The sequence below is a fragment of the Zingiber officinale genome, chromosome 4B (genome assembly GCF_018446385.1).
Source record: "Zingiber officinale cultivar Zhangliang chromosome 4B, Zo_v1.1, whole genome shotgun sequence".
NCBI lineage: Eukaryota > Viridiplantae > Streptophyta > Magnoliopsida > Zingiberales > Zingiberaceae > Zingiber > Zingiber officinale.
The window spans coordinates 67,666,705-67,684,192 of NC_055993.1; the positions used below are offsets into that span (position 1 = coordinate 67,666,705).

The 17,488-nt window shown below is 38.0% G+C and overlaps 1 protein-coding gene across 1 annotated transcript; it reads right to left on the reverse strand.

Annotated features, from left to right (window-relative positions):
* Positions 1–6,495: 6,495 nt before the first annotated feature.
* LOC121978300 lies at positions 6,496–7,685 on the reverse strand. Its single transcript, XM_042530664.1, has 3 exons — positions 7,464–7,685; positions 7,120–7,365; positions 6,496–7,062 (listed from the first exon to the last, which is right to left on the reverse strand). The coding sequence occupies exons 1-3, from the start codon at positions 7,683–7,685 to the stop codon at positions 6,496–6,498; spliced, it is 1,035 nt and encodes a 344-aa protein (XP_042386598.1).
* Positions 7,686–17,488: the final 9,803 nt, after the last annotated feature.

Consider the following 17,488-nt stretch of genomic DNA (forward strand, 5'->3'; position numbering starts at 1 on the left):
TGGATATGGTAGTTGTATGGTTGCCATTATTTGTTTGAACTCAATCTGGTGTATTAGACTGTCTTGACTCATTAAGGAATTACTGAGCATAGGGGACTTTAGGTGGATGCTTGTTGTTGAACAACGGGGTGTCCATGCCTGGTTCCTGTTGCAAGACAATTGCTAGTGTCTAGTGTTAATGATGGATTGATTTCAGTATGTCAATGTACTATTCTGTCAAGTTAGTTTATATAGTATTTGAATTAAGATGTATGATCATCATACACGATGTGTCATGTTTTCGCTGAAGGATGTTCTAAAGTACATTTTTGCTTGATTGTGCTTTTCCAAAGAAAAAGTGGATCTTAGTAGGTGAATTGAAGATGGAGATTTTTGTATATGGCTTTAAGAGGAACTTATATGAAAGAACACCCTGATAGATGAAGGCATTTATTGCAATCAAAATGTGGTGTTGGTGGAGAGACATGAATAATGGAAGGTATAGGCATATGCCTTTTGATTGCTGCTAATATTTTGTTAGTAATGTGGCCTGAGATTTGATGAAATTCAAATCAACAACAGAGTTTCAAAGGGTTCCAAGAGGGCTCCCTGCATTTGAAAATACTAGTAGTAATGGTAAGATAGTCTTATGTTGTATGAAAGGTTGACAAAGAATATGCAACAATTGCAATGGTTGTTGTTCAACCTATTTGGGAAGTTATTAATGTGAAGAGCTCAGTTGGAGCTTATTCTACTCTGCAGTGCACTAAGAGCTATCAAGGGAGGTTTTCTTTGCGGTATGGACAATGATTTATCAAAAATAGGGATGGCTATTGTTTCTAAGACTATCATGGATCCTTGCAGGTCATATACGTAAACTTGGGAGGGGTTGTAGGGGGCAGTAATAAAGAGCTTGATGCAGTTGCTATGCATGTTTTAAGAAGGATGAGTGTTTTTTTTTAATCTGCAGTTTGAAACTGTTGTATTTCTATTGATGATTTAACAAATTATTTTCTAGGTTTCCTTTTATAAAGGTGGAGTCTGCTTCAAAGATTTTTCACATGCTATTTTTTGCAAATTAGCAAGAGGAAATTAGGGCACCAGGAACAAATGCAGACAATAAGAGCTGGAGCTTTGATACCACCAGGTAGAGTCACAACTTTGGTGCACAAGTGACGCTCTTAGGAAATGAGGATTTGAGGGAGCAACAATACCATAAAGGTAGACAAGTTTTACTTAAAAAACTAGTCAAGTTGATAAATCAATGAATCTTTTGGTCTTTCTTATACAAAATACATGATTTACAAAGTGAGTTTTATTTTTTATTTTTTATCCTTTTGTTTCTGTGGCACTTGCACTGACGTGCAATCAGCAAGAGCTTCTGGAGATACTAAGGAATCTTGGAGAATCAAACAGCTTTTGATTCTTATTCTTCCTGCTATATGCCAGAGAGATTGATTCATTAACAAGGATCTTGTTGCTTCTCCAGCTAAGCTTATGCTTGATCCATCTGATAACAATTTCAACACAAACTAATATGATGTGCAGAAGTATTTATGAAGCATAGAGCTAGCAAGTAGCTAGTGACAATTTCAACAAACAAACAAAGGAAAAAGGTTAGGCATTTAAGAATACCTGTGAATTTCTTTCAGACATTTATCGATGCATGTTAATCTCAGATTAAGAATAATCAACTAACCTTTGCATTTCTTAATCTCATATTAAAAAGAATCATCTTCTGCTTTGAATTTTCTCAATAGGCGAATCAGGAGAAGGCCATGTATCTATTATCAAAACAAAACAAAAAACAAAGCAATGAGATGCCACAAGCATTTTTCTGACCGCAGAGAAAGACGCATCATCATAAAATGTTGGAGTTAAAGAATAGGGGTTAAATGGTTAACTAAAGAATCATACCTGAACTAGATAGGTCATATGCTACAATTTTATGCAAAAACTTTTTACTGTTAAGATTTCCTTGATTAATTGAGAGTTCTTGAATAATTTAGCTTTGTTAATTGATTCTTGCAGATACTCATTACTTGGGGGAAATTCCTGAAATATACATATTATTTTAAATATGGACAACAATACGATTATTTTCAGTGGAGTTACCTATCTGTGCGTTTCGCATTTGTCAAATGCAAAATTTAATTAGTTTCGCGTTTGATAAATGCGAAACTAAGAAAGAATTTGTTTTAATTTACAGATTCCGTATTAACTAAGAATATTTTTTTTTGCTACGAAAGCAACATTGATTTCGTATTCACTAAATACGAAAGCATTAGGTTCGCATTTGCTAAATGTGAAAGCAATAGTTTCGCATTTAGCAAATGCAAAACCAATGCTTTTGCCAAAAAAATCTTAATGTGTTCGCATTTGCTGTTTTCTACTCCAAGAACTAAGGATTTTCTTTTTTTTGTTTGCTAAATGCAAAACCAATGCTTTTGCGGCAAACAAAAAAAATTCTTAGTGTAAATGCTTACGCATTTGCTGCTTTCTGCACCAAGAACTAAGGATTTTCTTTTTTTGTTTGCTAAATGCGAAACAAATGCTTTTGCGGCAAACAAAAAAAATTCTTAGTGTAAATGCGAAACTAAGAAAGAATCTGTTTGTGTACAACTTTCGTATTAAAACTAAGAATATTTTTGTTTGCTTCGAAAGCAGTAGTTTAAAGCATTGATTTCGCATTTGCTAAATGCGAAAGCATTAGTTTCGCATTTAGCAAATGCGAAACCAATATTTTTGCAAAAAAAATCTTAGTATAAATGTTTTTGCATTTGCTGCTTTCTGCTCCAAGAACTAAGGATTTTTTTGTTTGCTTCAAAAGCAGTAGTTTAAAGCATTGATTTCGCATTTGCTAAATGCGAAAGCATTAGTATTAGCAACAAGATCAGATGACACAAACAAGAATCCACCAAAAGTCAAATAGCATCCAATTCCACCAACAAAAGTATCCTGATATTAGCAATAAAAAAAAAAAAGACCATAAACCACCAACCCAAACCATCAATATCTCTACAATATCAACCAAATATGGAAACATCAAGAAAGTCCCATCAAATTTACCACACAAAACACCACCATATTCCACAACATCATCATTATTTCCAGCAAATCATAATAAAATCAGCAACAAAAGTGCATATTCAGATAAACGCCCAAGTAAATAAGCATAAATAAAATCCACCACAAAAAATACCACAAACCACATAAGAACATTTGCGCCTCAACAACTTCCAAGAATTCCTCAGTTTCATCAATATTTGAAATCAAATTTCTTACCGAATAAAACAATCAACAATTGCACATAATATCTACAATCAACAACTGCACATAATATCTACAGCAACTGCACATAATATCTACAATCAGCAACTGCACATACTTCAGATTCATCACACCAAAAAGAAATCCATATTCAGCCAACAAACTTATACAGATAAAATACATCAAACACACTACATATGAATTTATTCTTCTAACACATTAATGCAAAATCTGCACAGATAAAATAGAAAACTCTTGTAAACAAAAATAATCCACCAGAAACCAAACCTGTACTGCCAAATACAACCAATCACAAGAACATAGCAATTGTCCAAAGAAAATTTACACTACTGTCCAAAGAAAATCTACAACTTAAGAAAATACATTACTACCAATTGAAACCATCCAACATAAGTTAGTCTTTTCTCATAATACACTATTGTCCAAAGGAAATTTACATTTTGCTAAGTAATAATTAGTGCCCCATCCCTAGCCTCCCATATGTACCGCAACCAATATGCTTTACTGTTTTTTTTGTTTCGTAGAGCTATGGGGAGATCACCATGATGTTCAACGGTAATGTCATTTTGCTCATCCAGCTCATTATCATTTACTTACAATTGACTAGATCCACCATTGTGTGCATTTTCATTGGTTATGCCAGAATCAAGTGTTTGATCAAAAAGTTGAATTGGAGTAATAGGCGATGGACAAACTGTGGGGGTCTGGGTTGGTAATGTAGTATCAGAGTGACTACCATGTTCGAAATTACTTGAAGAACCTCCAAGACCAATATTTGAAAAATGAGATTGAGTAAGTTGAGTTCGGCATCTCCTACCACCTTGTCTTCCCCGCTGAACATTTCTTGGTTCTCTATGAATCTGTTGTGTAAGTGAACTTTTGTGACCAATTTGTTCAAGTACATGCGAATGCCTAATATCCAAACGTTGTTGTCCTCTGGCTTGGTGCATGTAGTGGCTAGCTATGTCTCGAATTTGTGCAAAATATCCAGCATGCTTAGCATCACTGATCGCCATCAAATCTAATGATGTGTAGAACACTCGGCACATGCCATCCATCTAAATATATACATAGATGAATTAGTTAGTATGAACATAATAAATGCGAATTAATAGGTACTACTAAAAATTTAATATAGAAAAAAAAATACCAAATACTCAGTAGTCTCTCCATCACCCTGAAAGCCACTAGAAGAAAATCGTTGACTCGGATTTGTAATGTATATAACTGTCCGCTGCCAATACCAAGACATATATTCTAGAGAGGCATGCATTGGATCATTCACTAACTCGCCATTTTCAACATGGTTAAGTGAATCACGCCAATGATCAATATATTGTCGATGTGTCTCTATCCAATTAGTGTTGGCTCTACCACTGCGTGTCATTTTATGCAATGCAACATGTTTATCTAACAGGCAAGGAATAGGGATCGGTTGATGCATACCAAATTGTCGTAATACTCTATTTGGTAAGTGAGCTTCAACAATCTCCCAACATATCAAATAGGTGACAGATCTCCAACATGCTCGACCTCTTGTACAATACGAAGACAATAATTCAAGAACATGTTCTTCATATGGTAGTCAGATAAACTGAAAAGGATAAGAAACCCATCCAGAAATAACAAGTTTAAGAATAAACTTAAATTGTTTACACTACTTGGTTTAAACAATCTGTAATATAGCAAGTTTAAGAAATAAACATATAACATATTATCGTTTACGAATACCTGGTTTAAATTGTTTACACTACCTTGTAACTTTAGAATATAGCATATTATCGTTTAAGAATAAAAAACATATAGCATATTATCGTTCATTTATACCTGATTAGGTTGTAGACTGGCGAATGCATCTCGATAGGCAGGCAAAACATGCATCGGAACTCTAGTCACTCCAAACTCCACATTCCACCTTAAATATATATGGATGGAAGGTTATTAAACTTAACGCTGCATATATAAAAAATATAAATAAATAATTTAATCCATTGTATTGAAGTAAACGAACCTCGATCCATAAGGGCAAGTGAAATCGACTTCATCAGTGCGTCGGATGGGTTGAATGGTGGGTAATCGTTCCCAAGCCCACAACTAAAAGAAAATAATATATATTAAAAGAATTACAATATAATACAAGATATCATTAAGCTATATTCAATTACCTGCAATAATACTAGCGGACCACATATCTCATTCGCCTTTGAATATGATGCTTTGCACAAACGTCTATATAAACATGCCAAAATAGCACTCCCCCAACTCATTGAAGCACTAACAGACATATCGACCAAATTGATGAGGTGATGCATGTACACAGTGCTACCAGATAAATCAGATAACAAATTACCACCCAACAAATGCAAAATATAGACTCTCGCCCGTTGAATACATGATTCATCTGATGTATTCTTAGGTAGAGGCCTGCAGATGATATCATACAAACACCTTAGTAGTATTCGATTATTTGATATGGCACCATCCGGAGGAGTAAAACCCATCATAGTCTCACATATATCTATCCACTCCTCTAATGATTTGTTCATATCAGCAGCACACACAGGAGATCCCATAACTTGGAGGCCCCACAAAACCTCAACATCCTGTAGGGTAATTGTCGCCTCACCAATAGGGAAGTGCAAAGTATGAGTTTCTGGACGCCATCACTCCACTAGAGCAGTAATAAGACCATGAACGAGTTGGATATATCCACACCGAATGGCACCCTCAAACCCAGCTTCTTGTATGTGATGCATTACACGCTCTGGTATATTATCAACATGTCTCCAAAAACTACTATCACATCTTCTTACTTTAAGTGGGTCATCCTTGATTTTCCCATAAAATAGATCCGAAGATCTATGCTCTTTGTGTAAGAATAACAAGTCTGGTATCAATGGGCCTGGATTCAAATTATAAACTAGAGGTGATGCCATTTTAAACACCCTGCAAAATTTTAAAATTAATTAAATAGTATTTAATTTATTCACTGCAACATAAAGAACTGACATTAAACAAACAATATTAGTAACAAAAAAAACAAATAATGACAAAAGTACAATGTCTTATATCACAGCAACACTATAAAATAGAGTATAAATAAAGTTGTACAAGGTTTCAAATCCCAAATAACATAAATGTATTTGACTTACTGAGATACAATACAAAATACTAATTCCCATCACATGGTATTCACTTACTGAGATACATTATATTAAAAAAACATCAACTATCAACTTCATTATCAACCCTGGGGTGTGTATTTTGACAATTTCTCCTGTTGTGGTCAGTTTGATGGCATCTTCCACATCTACGAGGTTCATCAGGGTGCCTCAGATCCATCTCATTTTGTATTCGACTTTCACGTCTCCGACCCCGCTCATGATTGATCAATCTTGAGTAATCTGCTTGAATCTCCCAACCTTGATTTGTCCAATAATCCTTATGATGAATAGGATAAAACTTGCCAGAATATTGTGCCATGTAAGTCTTTGTGGTGTGAACTTCATCCACAAGGTCAATAGCATTATCCCCTCTATGTCGGCAAACAGCAATTGCATGTGAACATGGAAATCTATGCATCTGCCACTTTCCGCATGTGCAATCTTTTTCATAGTAAAGAACCGTGTGTACATGACCACCTTTACCATTCAATTGTCTTGTTGTTACAATCTTGTACACTCCATCTGTATAGTTCAACTCATCAATGTGATGTCCTTGTGCATGTCTTTCAGCCTCCATGAATTTGCTCCAATGATGTGGCGGGAGGGCTGTATTACAATGATGGGCTACCTGTTTATACCTTTGAAAAAGTTGAACAATTCTATAAAATGACAGATTAATACATACCTTAATTGGCAACAATCTAGCCCCTCGCAAAACATTGTTCAAACTCTCAGAAGTGTTTGTTGTGAGACATCCCCATCGATGGTTACCATCGTAAGCAAGACTCCACCGCCTTATGTCAATATCTCTCAAATACTGCCATGCCGCTGGATCAAGTGCCCTAATCTGTCTCTTAAATCTGTTGAATTTCCATCTTTGAGTAGTATTGCCAATAGCCCAACAATAATGTTTCAAAGTGATATTCTTAAACTTTGTCATGAAATTACTTTGAACATGTCGAAGGCAAAATCTATGATATGCAATTGGTTCCTTCCATTCCTCTAAATTTGACATAGCATGAATAATACCATGGTGTCTATCAGAAATAACACATAATTGTCTATCTTGTGCCACATAATACCTAAATTGTTCAAAAAACCAACACCAACTACCATAGTCTCCTCATCTACTATAGCATAAGCAACAGGTAATATATGATTCTTTGTATCCTTAGAAACAACTATAAACATCTTTCCCTTATAAGCCCCTCGCAAATGTGTACCATCAACACTGATAATCAGCCTACACATGTGGAATGCATCAATTGCTGGTCCAAATGCCCAAAATATATATTTGAAGACTTTCACATTTTCAGTGCTACTTGGGTGATGATGTCACTTAACAATAGTATTGGGATTAGAATGCTCTAAGGCTGCAATATACAAAGGTAGCTCAATGAAATTACTTTCTCAATTTCCATAAACAATCTCTATGGCTTTTCTCCTCCCATGCCATGCCTTCTTGTATGAAACATCAACATGCAATGACTGTTTAATATCTGCCTGGACATTTTTTACAGGATATCTAGGGTTCACCTCAATTTGATGGATAATGTGAGACGCAATAATAGCTGAAGTCAAATTTCTATTATTATTGCGACCGATGGAGCCAAGACAATTGTGCATATTCACCCATCGAGTGATTTGCCACATCTTATGTGTCTTCTTATGAACTGCACGAATACACCAAAGACACGATGACCTGTAATTCTCAGACCCACTGTTAGAATCTATGTCCGACGGCACCACTTTACATTTTGCAACCCATGTATTGATTCTGCTTTCAACTACCTTAAACTCTCGATTCTGACTGATAGACAATAATGTCACGACTTTCCGCAATTGAGACTTGCTGTCAAATAGCATTCCTAGCCGAATTTGATTTTTCGATTCACTCCAAATATCAATATGAACATTATCTTCTCGATCAACATTGTCATCGTCATTTTGCTCCCCTATATCATTCATGAAGTGCATCACCCTTTCATTATATGGTGGAATCTCACCACGATTAAGATGAGTATCACAATCACCATCATCAGGAGAGTCATCATCCATAGGAATGCTCAAAATGTCCCCACCATCTTCAGAAGATTGAAAATGAAAAGATTCACTGCTCCGTGCCTCATCATCCAACTGCACCTCCGGTGGCAATGGAAAAGGAATCATGGTATCATGCATTGGGGATTCTACATGAGGAAGCTCAACAAAATCTTGAGATGGTAACGGAGGACCCATATTGATGTTTTCACCTACAGTCATCTGAATTGTAGGTTCAGATATCAAACTTGGTACATAATTCAGTTCAACAGATCTATTAGACGATCCAACATGAGACATTGGTCCCATAAAGTTATTAAGAAGCGCAACCATGCTCGTGTGTTCAGTTGGCAATAATGCTTCCTGTTGGATCGAACTTTGCGAAATTTCTTCCATCTCAACATAGATGTCAGCCCAAAAATCTATAACTGTCTGGGCCAAATAGAATAAAATTTGTAATGACTTATCATTCTAATATGGGTGGATCTGGATTTCCCATTTTGTTCATAATCCAAGATGATATTCAGCTTAAAATGTTTTCTATCCACATCAACTTGTTGACAAATCTCATCTACCAGCTCGTCGTAACTCAATTTATGTTCAATCACTATGGTAACGTTAGAGATAGGCTGGCCATGCTTAATTGAACCATTCTCATATTCAATCTTAGCTCCCCAAAACAAGCTCACAGGAATTGGGCGTTCTAAAGCCATACTAATAAGCTAAACAACCCTAATTACATGGTATATGCAATACATCAGTATATTACCTTATGAACTATTATTTTTTTAAAAAAAGATTTTTTAGGTCATAAAACTCACTATTGTTAAGCTGGAGAACAGTTTGATGTCGGCAAATCCGACGAGAATCGGGTCTTTATATTCGCAGTTGGATCTTCTAATACTTTGCAACGAGTCGGACTTGCCTTCTAATCCTTCACAATGAGGCGCTCCGGCGTGGCCTCATCTGAGGCGGCCAGCCACGAGATCGTGAGAAGAAGAAGAAGGTGGCGACGGTTTAAGGTTTAGGCGCTTCGGCGTGGCCTAATCGAACAACTCATGGGTGTACGGGCACCGCGAGAAGGAGGAGGAGGCGGCGGCGGTTTAGGGTTTACACACTCCGGCGATGCTTGATCGGGTGGACGGTTACTGTGAGAACAAAAGAGGAGAGGCGACAGCTTTAGGGTTTGATACGTGAGAGAATCTCAGAAATTAGATTTTGTAATTTTCTATTCACATTTTCTAATTTTTTTATAAATATCCATAAATAACAAGTTACAACTGTCACATTTAAAATGCGAAAGCTGCAAAATTTAAATAAATCTTTTTAATTTGGAATGACGGGTATTTCCCTCTAGTTTCGCATTTTACAAATGCAAAACTTTATTAAGTTTCGCATTTTGCAAATGCAAAACGCACACATTGTTGGTGCAATATCCCTTAGGTCAAGGTTGACTGGTTTGACCAAGCTTGAGTCTTGGTCATAGTTTCGATGTTTTGACAATACATGTAGACACATGGACAATGCAGGTGCAGTTGTTCATATGGGGAGATTCTGATCAGGGACTGATCAGTGTGATTGAAGAAGAGTCAAGTAGGTATACTAACTGGAAGGAAACCCTGGTGAGTGAAGCCAGGTGAAAGTCCTAGTGAGTGAAGCTAGGCAGATGGAAATCCTGGTGAGTGAAGCCAGGTGAAAGTCCTAGTGAGTGAAGCTAGGCAGATTGAAAACCCTAGTGAGTGAAGCTAGGTGAAAGTCCAAGTAGGTCAAGAGAGTAACCGGATACTTGGCATGAAAGAAAAGTCCAAGTGGGTCAAAGGGATTGACCAGACACTTGGTGAGGGAGTCCTAGCAGGTCAAGGGAGTGACTAGATGCTAGGCATGACGTATCAACAGGTTAAGGTTGACCGGATGTTGGTTTGGGAGGTTTGGGACTTGGTTTTGGGCAAAAACCAAGTGCTGGATCGATCAGTGGATCGATCCAGACCTTTCCCAGCGAACAGAAAGCCTCTGGATCGATCAGTGGATCGATCCAGAGGTCTCAATCGATCAGTGGATCGATTGGGACGCTGCTGCTTCGCGCGATAAGCGCTGGATCGATCCGTGGATCGATCCAGGCATTTTTCCAGAGCACAGAGGCGCTCTGGATCGATCCGTGGATCGATCCAAAGCCTCCCCGATCGATTGGGAATAATCGAATCGATTGGGATCCGACCGTTGAGTCGTATTTGAGCCGCAGGCGAGCGTTGTCTTCGCAACTGCTTCACAGATTCATTTCAGATCTTCACCAGCTCCTCCACAGCTCTTCTCAATCTCGAGATCGCCAGTTCTTGAAGGTTCTTGGAGGCTCTTCCAAGTCAAGAGGCGGATCAAAGCAAGAAGAAGAAACTAGGGTTAGGGTTTGTGCACTCATTGTAAGCTTGTAAGCTTGTATTTCTTTACTACCCTTTCTTCTTCTTGTATTGAGTCTTGTAGGGCTTCTTCGCCCTTGGTAGTTACCATAAAGGAGAGTTTTATTAGTGGAGGGTGTGTGTGTAGGTGTGGATCCTTGGACTAGTCACCTCTTGTGAGGTGGATACCAAGTAAACCAACCGTGTTAGCGTTGTGTGATTTGTTTCTGTATTTTCCGCTGCACATCTTCGAAGAAAACAAGCAACGCCGAACACCGGGCACGCGACGAGCTATTCACCCCCCTCTAGCTACTTTTCGGTCCTAACAAGTGGTATCAGAGCAAGATTGCTCTTCACCGGAATCACCGCCGGAAGGCGCAAACATAACAAGCAAAGCTAGAGGGTGAAGAAGTTGGAGCAAATTCATCAAAGTCAAAGAATTCAAGAAGCTCAACTTCAAGATGCAATTCCAAGATGGACTTGGATTTGATACAAGGGTGGCTCCACCATACACATCCACAAGCTTCGATTCTTGGAGATCAAGAATTGAAAATTTCTTGATGATGGAGATAGAGCAATGGTTTGCTCTAATGGAAGGTTTTAAGGCTCCAAGGAATTCAAAGGGCAAAGTTCTCAAAAGGAGCAAATGGAGCCAAGAACAAATCCAAAGATGTGAGGCCAATGACAAAGTGACCAAACTTTTGGTCAATCTATTGTCGAGCAACATCTTGGAGAAAATTGGAGAAGTTGAAGATGCCAAAGAGCTATGGAGCAAATTAGAAAAGGCTCATGAGATCCCCTCCACTGTACCTAACCAAGAAGAATCCAAAGAGGGTGACTCATTGGAGCAAGATCAAGAGGAGGACTCCGAAGTTGAGAGATGCTCAACTTCCGAAGAAGAGGAAATCCAAGAAGCTTCATTCTCAAGGGAGTGTAATCAAAAGAGCAAGGAAGGAGCATATTCCTTGTTTCATGTACAAGAGGATGAAGAAGAAGGTGAAGCCTCCACCTCTAGGATTGAGGGGGAGCAACTCTTGGTGACACCGGATCAAGAAGAAGGAGAATCCTCCACATCTGGGTCAAGAGAAGAAGAGGATGAAGAAGCTTCCACCTCCACAAGTCAAGATAAATCAATTGGAGGGAAATCGATTTCGGATCAAGAGGAAGCCTCTACATTCATATCAAATGGAGGAGCAAGTGTCACCCCTACACAAGAAGGTATAAATAGTTCAATTAATAATAAGAATCATATTATATGTTTTGAATGTAGGGAACATGAGCACTACAAAAGCAAGTGCCCTAAATTGGCCAAGAAGAAGGGCCAAGTGGCACCTAAGGGCAAGGAGAAGCCAAAGGAGACCATCCCCGGAACAAAGAAGAGCAAGGAGCACATTGTGTGTTTCTCTTGCAGTCAAAAGGGGCATTACCGGAGTCAATGCCCTAAGGGGAAGAAGATGGTCAAGGCTCAAGGAGGAAGCTCAAGTCAAGGGGGAACCTCTAAGGTAAAAAGGAAGGTAACTTTTATTGAGCCTACCCCTTTACATTATGGTAAAAAGCATGCTAGTTCTAACTTATATCATTTTAATGCTATTTACCATAAGAATAGAGAACATTGTAAAATTAAGGAAAATAATGTAGCTTACCATGCTAAAACTACCACACCTAGGATTAGGAAGGTAGATAAAAATCTAGGCAATCACACTAAGGACCTTAGCTACAAGCCTAAAAATAAAAATGCTCATAAATTTAATGGAAAACCAAAAACTAAGGACTTAGTGATAGAAAATCAAGTCTTGAGGTCAAGGCTTGATAAAATGGAAAAGACCCTAAAAAGGATGGAAAATATCCTAAAAGGGCAAAATGAGCATAGCCTAGGTCTAGGAGCACAAAGGTCATCTAATGGCCATAGGAGTTTGGGATACAAACCAAAGGCTAAGAAGGATGTAATCTCTTACCATAGGGTTCCATATAGTTATGGAACCAACCCTAGGTCTAGTGGTCAAGCCAAAAATACAAGGGAAGTTATCCCTAAGAGTATTTTTGCAACAAATGTGACTAAGACTTCTAAGAAGTCTAAGAAAGTCACAAAGAAGGTTACAAGGGAAGCAATCCCTAGAGTTGTCCTAGAAAAAGTGACCAAGACTTCTAAGAAGCCAAACAAGGTCATTAGGAAGGTATCTAGGGAAGTTATCCCTAGTGAATACCTAGAGCATCCAAGGAGCACCAATAGATTTTGGGTTCCTAGGAGCATTTTCTCTATCCCATAGATGGGTTAGAGAGTGTCAACTCTGAGAAGAAGGGTAGTTAACCCAACTTTGAAGAAACTGACACTCAAGGAGCATTTTCAAGGTTTTTATTAACCTTTGAAAATGAAATGGATTTATTGTTACTCTTGGAAAGAGTAAAATGTGCTATAAAGGACGAAATTTGAGATGACTTTAAATGGCACAAGAAATCAAGTGTTAAGAAATACCAAATTGGGACTTTGGTATTGTCTCAGGAATTTAAGGCAAATCTAAGCCTTAATTTAAAGTGATTACTCTTATGGGAAAATAAAATATGCCAACATTTGAGGAATGTTTTAAATTTTTAATTGACATAATTAATTCAAGAGATTAAAGAAATGTCAAGTTGGGTTTTGACATTTTCTTAAGGAAATTGGGCAATCTAGGGTTTATGCTTTAGGATTAGCTAAGGGTTAAGGATACTTAGATAGATAATCTAGGTATATTTTAATAATGCTAAACCTTGCCATGATTGTTTGCCTGTCATATGCTATGACATCATGTCTATTTTTGCATTCATGTCTAATTATGAAAAATCCAAAAATACCATGTCATGACATTCATACATCATGTAGTTATAGGACATTTTTTTTTGAAAAAAAAAATTATTTCCTTTTGATGTATGCCATAACATAATCATGCATTAAGGTTAATTCCTTGTAATTAAGGACAAATGACATTTAACAACACTTATTAACAAGTGACATCCTAGGTGGATGTCTAATATCTCTAAAATGCCTAGATAGATATGCATGATCCCTAGAATAGGGCAAAATCAAAATCTCACATCTCACAAAAACCTATAAGATGACTTGTATGTGTTTTAGTGCACATTCGATACTAGTGAGATGTTAGGATGATGAACAAAACTCAATATGTTGATTTAGTGCATTCTTTTGAGTTTTAAGTTCATCAAAACACATAGTTATGTGTTTTCCCATCATTGGGAAAGCTAATGTGCAAGTCATGTACATTAAGCCCAAGGAACATGGTGGGAAATTGGTTTTGAAAATGTTTTCAAAATGACTTTGGAAAACCTTGGTGAAGGCTATCTTTTGATAGTACTCACCATTGAAGAGTTAGACATAAACTTGAAGAATACGCTAAAGTTTTAGCAAGTTTTCAAGCTTGTGTCAATCTTTGAAAATATGATGTATTTTCATAGAAAACTATTTTTCCATGATAAAGTATACCCTAAACAATGTCTACACGAAATTTCATGATTTTTGAATTTTTGTAAAATTTTCTAGGGGCCTCTGAAGGTGACTGAAATCATTTTTCAGCAACTATCAGACCTCAATCGATCCACTGATCGATTGAGGGTCTCAATCGATCAGTGGATCGATTGGGAGCAAGCTTCTCACGAACAGAAGCTTGCTGGATCGATCAGCCGATCGATCCACAAGGCCTGAATCGATCAGTGGATCGATTCAGAAAGGTTCAATCGATTGGAACCCAACTCCAATCGATCCAAGTTGCTGTTTTTGGCTGGGAAGGCCTGATTTCAGCATTTTGAACCTATGTTAGTCTAGGTAACCATTCCAAACCCCTCAAAATATATTTGTATACATAAAAAGGGTGTTTTCGTGTTGAAAACAAGGATGAATTGGTTAAGGAAGACTATATTGAAGTCTAGGATGAGGTTTGTTTCAAATTTTGAATATTTGAACCTCAAAGCTTCTAAATTTGGGTTTCCTAAAGGATTAGGGATTCCAAGTCATTGTTGGTGCAATGCCAGAAGTTACCACCATGTCTTTAAGGGGAGGTCCTCTTTAAAGACATGAAAATTATTTTTCATGAACCTTGGAAGGTGGTTAACCTTCCGTTAAGTGGATAATGCTCAAGAATGGGCATTTGCCTACATTGAGGAAAAATGTAGGGTTAAGGATAAATGAAGGGTATGAGACCTTCATTTGGGTCATTAGACCATGTTAATGCTCCAGAGCGAGCATTATTTGAAACTGAAGGGAATGAGTCCTTCATTATCATGTTGGTCACAACTCTTCAGGGGGAGAGTTTTTCAACAATGGGGCATTTGTTGAAGTGTGCCCAAAATTGAGGCACGGGTTGATGTGTGCTCAAAGATGGGTTGATGTGTGCTCAAAGATGGGTTGATGTGTGCCAATAGGGGGAGAATGTGTGGTTTAAGTTAGGCATTCATTACCTATGGGGGAGGTCATAGGGGGAGAATGAAGGGAACCAACATTCATACTTTGACATGAATGGAGTTAAGGCTATGGGATTAGCTTAACTCAGAATGGTCCAAACTTAAAGGTATTGTCAAACATAAAAAAGGGGGAGATTGTTGGTGCAATATCCCTTAGGTCAAGGTTGACTGGTTTGACCAAGCTTGAGTCTTGGTCATAGTTTCGATGTTTTGACAATACATGTAGACACATGGACAATGCAGGTGCAGTTGTTCATATGGGGAGATTCTGATCAGGGACTGATCAGTGTGATTGAAGAAGAGTCAAGTAGGTATACTGACTGGAAGGAAACCCTGGTGAGTGAAGCCAGGTGAAAGTCCTAGTGAGTGAAGCTAGGCAGATGGAAATCCTGGTGAGTGAAGCCAGGTGAAAGTCCTAGTGAGTGAAGCTAGGCAGATTGAAAACCCTAGTGAGTGAAGCTAGGTGAAAGTCCAAGTAGGTCAAGAGAGTGACCGGATACTTGGCATGAAAGAAAAGTCCAAGTGGGTCAAAGGGATTGACCGGACACTTGGTGAGGGAGTCCTAGTAGGTCAAGGGAGTGACTAGATGCTAGGCATGACGTATCAACAGGTTAAGGTTGACCGGATGTTGGTTTGGGAGGTTTGGGACTTGGTTTTGGGCAAAAACCAAGTGCTGGATCGATCAGTGGATCGATCCAGACCTTTCCCAGCGAACAGAAAGCCTCTGGATCGATCAGTGGATCGATCCAGAGGTCTCAATCGATCAGTGGATCGATTGGGACGCTGCTGCTTCGCGCGATAAGCGCTGGATCGATCCGTGGATCGATCCAGGCGTTTTTCCAGAGCACAGAGGCGCTCTGGATCGATCCGTGGATCGATCCAAAGCCTCCCCGATCGATTGGGAATAATCGAATCGATTGGGATCCGACCGTTGAGTCGTATTTGAGCCGCAGGCGAGCGTTGTCTTCGCAACTGCTTCACATATTCATTTCAGATCTTCACCAGCTCCTCCATAGCTCTTCTCAAGCTCGAGATCGCCAGTTCTTGAAGGTTCTTGGAGGCTCTTCCAAGTCAAGAGGCGGATCAAAGCAAGAAGAAGAAACTAGGGTTAGGGTTTGTGCACTCATTGTAAGCTTGTATTTCTTTACTACCCTTTCTTCTTCTTGTATTGAGTCTTGTAGGGCTTCTCCGCCCTTGGTAGTTACCATAAAGGAGAGTTTTATTAGTGGAGGGTGTGTGTGTAGGTGTGGATCCTTGGACTAGTCACCTCTTGTGAGGTGGATACCAAGTAAACCAACCGTGTTAGCGTTGTGTGATTTGTTTCTGTATTTTCCGCTGCACATTTTTGAAGAAACAAGCAACGCCGAACACCGGGCACGCGACGAGCTATTCACCCCCCCTCTAGCTACTTTTCGGTCCTAACACACATATCGTAACTTCTCAAAAAATAAACACATTGTTTTCCATATTTTAATTAATTGGTATATTTTAAGAATTTTTCCCATTACTTGAGTATAGCTGTGGGTAGGAAAATAATTAAATGATAGATAGTTAATAAACTTAGGAGAATGTTGTATTGTTTCATTACAATAATGAGTATGCATCAAAGAGAAAATCTTTTATCCTCTTTTTCAAGTTCTATTTTCAGTCAGACTTGCAAACTTATGTCAAGAGCATCTATCAGCTAAGAGCATCCTCAATGGGTGTTAAATTGGTATTATAATACCTATTTAACATCCCTTCTCCATTGTGAGTGGGCATTATAATGCCCACTCACAAGAGAGAGGAGAGAATATTCAAAGGTTTGAACACATTCTCTTTTAATTTTTTAATATATATATATATATTTTTTAAATTATAAATTTTTTAATATTATTTAAAAAACTAATAAAAGGGATGAATGAGTGGATGGTGGGGCCGTGTTAATGTTAAAAGGAATGTGGGTGAAAGAAAGATGTTATAATGAGTATGTGACAGTGGATCCCATATTTTTTGATGAGATGATGAATATTATAACATTATAGCATTATGGATGCCTTAAATTATAAGCCAGTGGTAGGTATATATTATAAACTTGAGAGACTTTACCAAATGACTTTAGCACCCTCACATACTCTTTCTAATGTACCTAGATTAAATGTCTCCTGCTTAGGCCTGACGATCTCTGCCTTA